At 41.6% G+C, this 8,698-nt stretch overlaps 1 protein-coding gene across 1 annotated transcript in view; it reads left to right on the forward strand.

Annotated features, from left to right (window-relative positions):
• LOC102251986 (interferon-induced, double-stranded RNA-activated protein kinase-like) overlaps positions 1–8,200 on the forward strand; it is a gene marked incomplete at its 3' end in the record, with an annotated part of 16,189 nt that extends 7,989 nt beyond the window's left edge. Inside the window, exons 5-7 of the mRNA XM_014530714.1 lie at positions 2,456–2,551; positions 4,150–4,330; positions 8,054–8,200. Coding sequence (XP_014386200.1) covers positions 2,456–2,551; positions 4,150–4,330; positions 8,054–8,200 — 424 coding nt within the window. The remainder of the gene's footprint in view (positions 1–2,455; positions 2,552–4,149; positions 4,331–8,053) is intronic.
• Between the last annotated feature and the right edge of the window lie 498 nt (positions 8,201–8,698).

An 8,698-nucleotide genomic window follows, 5' to 3' on the forward strand; every position in this document is an offset into this window, starting at 1 on the left:
AGTCATTAAAAATGAGGGTTATATGCTGAAAATATTTAAACGTGAAATCTTAGATATGGAAAGTAGCTTCAGAATAATACAGGGGAAGATGAGGAAGTGGGTAAGGGTACATATGAAATTAACAACTGTTTCATCTGGGTGATGGCTATGTAAGGGTTTGTTATACTATTTACTCTTTTTTAATATACTTTTGAAATATTACATTAAAAAGTTTTTATGCCCTAGCCGGTTTGGCTCAGTGGATGGAGCATCAGCCCTAGGACTGAAGGTTCCTGGGTTCCATTCTGGTCAAGGGCACATAGCTTGGTTGCAGGCTCAATTGTTAGTCCTGGTTGGGGCTGTGTGGGAGGCAACCAATCGATGTTTCTCTCTTTGTCTCTCACCATCCCTTCCACTCCCTCTAAAAATCAATAGAAAAATATCTTCAGGTGATGATTAACTAAGACTAAAACTAAAAATTAAAAAGTTTATACGTGTTAGTTATGCAGATTGTAAGTCAATAAGGAAAATTGTATAGTTAACATGTGAAAATAGAATGTTATCTATACTAATAAAAGGGTAATATGCTAATTAGACAGGATAGACCAGATGTCTTCTGGACGTCCTTCTGGACAAAGCCACAGTGGTGGGGGCCGAGGCAGAGGCGATTAGGGATGATCAGGTCATCAGGAGAGAGTGGTTAGAAGTGATCAGGCCAGCAAGGGAGAGTGGTTAGGGGAGATCAGGCCATTAGGGGAGAATGGGGTGATCAGGCTGTCAGGGGAGAGTGGTTAGGGGGGATCAGGCCGTCAGGGGAGAGTGGTTAGGGGCATCAGGCTGGCAGGCAGGCAGAGTGGTCGGGGCGACTAGGCAGGCAGGCAGGTAAGCGGTTAGGAGCCAGCAGTCCTGGATTGCGAGAGGGATGTCCGACATCCCCTGAGGGGTCCCGGATTGGAGAGGGTGCAGGCTGGGCTGAGGGAACAACCCCCGCCACACACCCCATGCACGAATTTCATGCACTGGAACTTTATTCTATAATAATAATAGTGTAATATGCTAATTAGACCGGACATCCTTCTGGACTTTCTTTCGGGCGACCTTCTGGACAAAGCTGGGGCTGCAGGCGCGAGATCAAGGCAGCTGCTGTGCTGCGAAGGCCTACTCTTTTTTTTAATATATATTTTTTATGATTTCAGAGAGGAAGGGAGAGGGAGAGAGAGATAGAAACATCAATGATGAGAATCATTGATGGGCTGCCTCCTGCATGCCCCCTACTGGGGATCAAGCCCGCAACCCAGGGATGTGCCCTTGACTGGAATCGAACCTGGGACCCTTCAGTCTGCAGGCTGACACTCTATCCACTGAGCCAAACTAGCTAGGGCATGAAAGCCTACTCTTGCATGAATTTCAGGCATCAGGCCTCTAGTACACTATAATTACAAATATATAAAAATATAAGGACAAATGATAAATAACTCCAAGTAATAACTGATTGTGTTAGGATTGTCAATAATGAGTAACTTCTCTTTATTTTTACAAATTGTATGTCATATAAATAATTTTTCAAAATAAAGACTGAAATTGCACAATGTCTGCTTATCCTTTCTCATACTTGAGATTTCAGATTTGTTTATTCCATTGAGCATAGAAGTGTCTTCACTCCGGACTACACATCCCTGTAAAGCTCCCACATGCACAGCAAAGTTTCCATTTTGCTATCTGGATCCTCTCCTTTGTGTTTCTTTGCCACACACTGGAAATTCCGAATTAGGCCCTTCTTACTACCTGGGTTACCTAACCAGGCTGCCCAAATGGGGTTTGTTTTTGAAACTCAAAGTGACTTTAGCACAAGTCTAAATAAGACATAATAGGTGAATTAGCTACCATAATTATATCATTGGCATTTCAAAGACTACAGACATTCCTCCAGTTACGTCCGACTCAACCTAATTCGTTTCATGGTTCCATTGCCATCTCCCATTTATTTATAAAAAAAAGAAGTTCCGTCATTTTGACATATGTGCTTTATGTTTTGTTTTTTTTATTTACCACATGTATAGGTCAGGAATTGTTATCTTTTTTAAAAAGTTTTTTTACTCTTTCACTTCATCACTGCTGTGTATGTGCTCCATGGGAGTGACATAGGTGCTTATGTAGGTGGGTTCCTACTTACGGAGAAAATCGTGTTACGTCGCACCATAGGAACGGATCTCCGACATAAACCCAGGACCTACTGTACTACCAATGACTTTTGTCTGATGTTTGGAATGATTTGTCACCACTTTTTCTCCTGTGTTGAGAGAGAAAACAGCTATGTTTTTTCTGTATGTTCACTTTTTCCTTTGCGGGGCTCCTGGCCTTCATTCTAAAACTCTGGGTGTGGGAACCATGGCAACTGTTCAGATAAAGGAGGTGTTTTGTTATTGTTATCAGGGATGTATACTGACCCCTTCTATTCCTTGTTTCTTTTAACTAGGAAGGTAAAGCGTGAAGTAAAAGTTTTGGCAATGCTTAGTCATCCAAATATTGTTCGCTACTATAATAGTTGGGTTGGAGAAGATTACAACAAAAGGTAACTAACAGAGAAATTCTCATAGACATAATATGATGGAGGAAACTGTGATTGGCTATATGTGGGCCATTAATATATTTAATAATCACAACAAGGATGATAAAAGATAAGCACTTGAGACACTGTTATATCTCCATTCTGCAGGTAAGGAGTCAAAGAATAATCTTTCCCTTCCTCCTCTCCTTGCTCTAAACTTGTTTTCAAACCATTTTTTCTGTCCTCAGCTGCTTTCAGAATCTCAGGTTTAGCTTTCCTGACTTTGTTGTTTCATAGATAGAGTTGCACACATGCCCCGACTTCAGTTGAGGCTGGAGAGACAGTCTTGAGAAGGAGTTTTGAACATGTAGATGCTGCAACTGGAGTGTCCCTCCTCAGCTGCCAGCACTTTTCTTTCCCTCTCTCAGGCCCCCCAGATGCAATCAAGGAGTCTCCCTCAAATGCCACAACATCACTCATGGTGGGGTGGAGAGCAGTGAAAATAATTTTAAGACCGTGAGCTTAAGGTGATAGGGGCACCTCACCTTGCATACTCATGTTTTGTCTCAACTAAACCACTGCCAAAGGGCTGGAGGATTCAAAAGATGGAAGTCACCCAGTGTTTCCTGTGGATGGTCCTCGGGCTGCAATCCTGAGGCCATTGTGGGCTTGTTCATTCATGATCTCCTGCCACCAGCCCAGTCAATGTACTGAGAACTTTATCATCAGTTCAGTTCTTGCCTGGCAGCACTTGGGACTTCAGCTTTTAGCAAATTCTTGTCTACCTCTTTCTGTCTTCTAGCCAACGTATGTTCAAAGAATATAAGTTAATATTGAGGCCCACGTATTGCTGAAAAAGAAAACACGGTTAGCAAAATCAGTCCTCCCAGTTATATCTCATAGCAGTTTGCTGGCACTTCTTTTAGAGTACCTATCCTTGTGCTATTGTTTAGGTTTGTTTTCCTTTACCTCTCTCCTATTCAACTGTCATCCCATGACAGTAAGGATAGAGCCTAACTCATTTCCTCATCTCTAGGTGCCTATTCACAAAATGATGCTCATTATATTGAGGGTGAATCGCAATATTTAAAAATTACTTTATATAATAATGAGATTTGGTTTTCTGCAATTCCATTGTATTAATGTTCCCTTTCCTATCTTTTAGAAAAGTGATTAAGGACCTTCAGCATTAAAGAATGGACAGGCTTATACTTTATGAATTAGCTAAACCAATAACGCCCTGGACATCTGGGAACTGAGGTTTAAATAAAAAATGGTTTATTATATTGTGATTCAAATTTACTTATTTAGATTTCTGTTTTGAGACATGTTTTGTGCTCAGTTAGCTGGAGCGTCATCCCATACACCGAAAGATTGCTGGTTCGATTTCACGTCAGGGCACATACCCAGGTTGTGGGTTCAATCCTTGGTTCATGTGGTCAATGTTTCTCTCTCACATTGATGTTTCTTTCTCTCTCCCTTCTTCTCTCTCTGAAATCAACAAGAATATATCCTCGGGTGAAGATAAAAAAGAAGAGAAGGTACAATTTTAAGAAAGAAATGTACTAGTATTTTTTATGAAGTTATTTTTATTGTTACTTCTCTTTGAATTTTATATCCAGATCATTGCCGAAGTACCTTTTCATCCAAATGGAATTCTGTGAGAAAGGGACATTGGAAGACTGGATTGAGATCAGAAGAGGGGAGATTCCAAACAAAGATTTGTCTTTGGGATTATTTAAGCAAATAGTAACAGGAGTGGATTATATACATTCAAAAGGGTTAATTCATAGAGACCTTAAGGTAAGTGGAAAATTGATCAACGTAATTTAATAATTGAAAAATCCATCTCTTCAAATTTTAGAATTGGTTGACCGTCGTGAAGCAATATCTCTGATCCTCTAAAGTGCAAATGGATCTAGAACTTGTCACACATTTCATTCCCTAGATCTACTCAGAAGATCTCCAGGGCGGGTGAGCTTGTCAAGAACCCGAGCCCTGCCATAACCGGTTTGGCTGAATGGATAGCGTGTCGGCCTGCGGACTGAAGGGTCCCAGGTTCGATTCAGGTCAAGGTCATGTACCTTGGTTGCTGGCATATCCCCAGTAGGGGGTGTGCAGGAGGCAGCTGATCAATGTTTCTCTCTCATCGATGTTTCTCTCTATCCCTCTTCCTTCCTCTCTGTAAAAAAATCAGTAAAATATATATTTTTTTAAAAAAAGAACCTGAGCCCTACAGGAAGAAGCCCATTCACTTCTGGTGCTATCTGGCTGAAAGTCACTCCAGTTGCAAACACTGAACGTTCCGTGCACATAATGTTCGGGACTGGCACAGCCAGCTGGCTGCTCTGTCTCTGCGCCCCTGCTACTTGGGCTTGTCTGAGAGGCAGAAGGACTCTGATGACTGTGGCTTTGGGAATTGGGTTCTATTCTCTCTCAGCCTTTACTCTGAGGGCAGTCACAGCTGCTAGGTCCAGAGTCTAGAATTTCCTTGGCATTTGGACACCGCTGCCCCATGATTGGAAAATTGCAGTAATCCAAATCTTGGAACCTGTAGCAAACCGTTGTATTTTCATTTCTTCTGTCTTTCTAGCATCCTACGTGGTCTAGAAGAGCATTTTCCCATTTATGCATCTCATCACAATGAGGGAATAGAGACAGAATAACTTTACAGTCTCTCCTCCATACTCTGTGCCCTGTGATGTACCCACTCTCATCCCAGACAAGTCATGCGGAATCCTGTCGTTGTCTCTTTGCTCACCTTCTTGCATGGGACTCTCTTCCGCCTGTCCCCTCTACCCCAGCTCCTTTATGAAGCCTTTCCAGATCACTCCGCATCAGGCAGAAGCACCTCGTCAATATGCATGGTGCTATCTGCTAGCCCACCTATCTGAAATGTCAAGGAATGAGGAATGAAGCAAGTGTTTCCTTGAGTGAAATAAGCACTTATGTAGATAGCAGTTTGTTGGGCCCTTAAATGATATGCATCCTTGGTCTTCCCTGTGGCTGAATGGCTGATGCCTTCATGTTGGAGTCCACCTGGTTCCAATATCTCTCTTTAACAATATCTGAAGGTGTTCTTTGAAGTTGGAACATAATAAGGACTATGTTCAAAAAGATACATTTAGAATAGCTATACCTTCACTTTGGAATAAATAATACTTAGCGTTACATGAGAAACCAGAGGAATGAAGCAAGTGTTTCCTTGAGTGAAATAAGCACTTATGTAGATAGCAGTTTGTTGGGCCCCTAAATGATATGCATTCCCAGTGGCTGAATGTCTGATGCCTTCATGTTGGAGTCCACCTGGTTCCAATATCTCTTTTTAACAATATCTGAAGGTGTTCTTTGAAGCTGGAACATAATAAAGACTATGTTCAAAAAGATATATTTAGAATAGCTATACCTTCACTTTGGAATAAATAATTCATAGCGTTACATGAGAAACCACGCACAATTATCTATTTGTGCAGTAATTTTTAAGAAAATACAGAAGTATGGGTATTAACTCCCATACCCTCCTGAGGGTGGATTAGTGCAGTTCTGACGGGTGCGGACTGGAGTCTGCCTTCTCCTGCACCTCTCCGTATCCCGCAAGGCCCCTGCCCCAGGTTGTGGACTGATCTTTTCTTGTGTCTGTTTGCAGACTGTTTGCTCTATCACTGCAGTGGCTCCAAGGTCAGGCTTTAATACTACTGAGCCTTCTTTCATCTTCTCCAACTTTTCTAGCTTCACTGCTACACTGTCTGCTGTCTTGCATCCGAAATAGGGTGCAAACGAAGGCATGCACGTTTCTTAGTGACATCTAGCAAAATACCAGCTGCAGGTGGCTTTGCCCGAGAGGGGTCTTTATCCAGTAAAGCTCCTCTTAGGGGAAGCCTGCCAGTGTTCACCACATTCTGTTGGAATCCTAAGAACTAAACCAAAGGCACTGAGGGAGGGACATAGACGTTTCTGGAGTGAGGGCTTATGGTTCTTGGAGGTTCAGTCCCCTTAGGCCCAGGCTCTTTGGTCATCCTCTGAGCCTCAGACCTGATTCCTGTACCTCCTATATAAAATTAGCACTCTTTTTTATGTTCTACAACCCAACATTTTGCTAAGTCATACTATAACTGATTAAACCAATGGTGCATTATTTTTCTTTTTAATGAACAGTAAATAAGCAATCTGATATTTTACTACACAGTCCTAGCCATCTTATATAGCAATGTAAATGTAACCTCCTGTTTCTCAGAGTCAGGTGATAGAGAGCCTTGTGTGGGACTAGCAGCTGCGCTTGCAGACCCAACATATTCCTGCACTGGAACTTGAATTCGCATTGGCACATTTTTTTCTCCACACCCACCGCACACACATGCACAGCTTTCCATCTGTATTCTTGGTGCTAGGTTCCAGTCTCACTGTTGCTTGTCTCAATCCAACTGCTAATTTCTGTGTTGGATCTTTTCTGGCAGGCTTCTTAGAAGCTCCTCTTTCAGCTGCCCTGGGCTGATGTCTCTTCCCTCTCAGTGCCTTTACTCGGCCCTCTCATACGTGTTAGGTCATGAGGTCTGTGTGTGAATATACAGCCCATCATTGTATTGAAAGTCTAGCTTTTTCAACAATAGAAAAATAATAATTTCCTCCTCAATAACCATTTCTTTTCATGGTCTTTAGAAATTTGGTCAATACCTTCTATAAATTTGTGGAATAGGATGAACACCCCTCCCCTATCTGCTCAGAGTCACATGGGAAAAATACTTCAGTGCTTGTTATCAGCTTCCAGTTAACTTGGTATGCCTTCAGGGATAGAGGGGGAATGTTTTTGAAGAAGGTGCCAGAGGCCTAGAGAAATTGACATCGAAGAAGACCCCATGAGAAGTTGTGCCCAGAATATCCTGCAGCATTACTGGGTAAAGACCCGGTCTGAGAATCTCAACATTGGAAGGGATCTTACTTCGATCCCCATAGAATGCTGGTCTCATATTTGCAACATTTCCACCAAGTGGATGTCCAGTTCTGTCTTCCTGGGATAGGGAACTCTTGGACTCGCATTTTTGGAACCCCACTATTAGTATATTTAGGTTACACTAAAGCAAATCGTTTGGCCGTTTCCACCCTCTAGCCTGGATTTATTCATGGGGCCATGCGGTGAATCCATCTTCCACTTAACAGCTCTTCAGATATTTGGAGGCAGCTCTGCCCAAGCTTTCTTTGCTGACAGAGAAGTCCCAGCTTCCTCAGCTGGCATTTTAAAGACCTGTGATACTAATTTTTCTATTTTGGGCTACCTGTGTAAGTTTAAATGCCTTACACACGGGCGGGCACAAGTAGGTGTACAGTTGTGAGTACACAAAACTGTTTATTCTTGTACTATTACTTACTAATTATTGTATTATTTTCCATGTGAACAACTATAACCCTACTTTTGCCCACCCCTGTAAGTACTTCTAAACAATAGCCGTTGCTAAATATGATTTGGATATGTGATGCCATTCTGTCAGAGTGGTACTTATGAATTAAATATTGTGTTTTCTTTTACTGTAGCCAAGTAACATATTTTTAGTAGATACAAAACAAATAAAGATTGGAGACTTTGGACTTGTAACCTTCCAGAAACATGATAAACAGCGGACGGAAGACCAGGGAACTCGACTCTACATGAGCCCAGAACAGGTTTGGTCCCTTTCCTTTCTTTCTCTATTTTTTTTTAATTATTTCTTTCATTTTAAAGAAATTATAAAAATAATAGACACCACCGATAAAATTAAAACAGTACAGAAGTGTATAGAATAAAAATGGGAAATTCCCCTGAACCTTTTTTTGTAATTGTTACTTTGCTAACAACAGTTTGTTGTCTATCCTTTTATTTTTTTAAATCTATTTATTACCATTATTTTTTAATCCTCACCTGAGGTTATTTTTCCATTGGTTTTTTACCCCCATTGATTTTTAGAGAAAGTGGAAGAGGGAGGGGAAGACAGAAATATTAATGTGATAGAAACACATTGATTGGTTGCCTCCTGCCTGAGCCCGACCAGGGCTTGGGCTGGGGAGGATCCTACAACCCAGGTACATGCCGTTGACCGGAATCAAACCTGGAACCCTTTGGTCTTCTGCAGGCTAGTTTGTTGTCTATCCTTTTAGATCATTTTCTGGGAGTTATAAAAACATACAAACACAAATGTGTAT

This window comes from Myotis brandtii, unplaced genomic scaffold (genome assembly GCF_000412655.1).
Source record: "Myotis brandtii unplaced genomic scaffold, ASM41265v1 scaffold7656, whole genome shotgun sequence".
Classification (NCBI taxonomy): domain Eukaryota; kingdom Metazoa; phylum Chordata; class Mammalia; order Chiroptera; family Vespertilionidae; genus Myotis; species Myotis brandtii.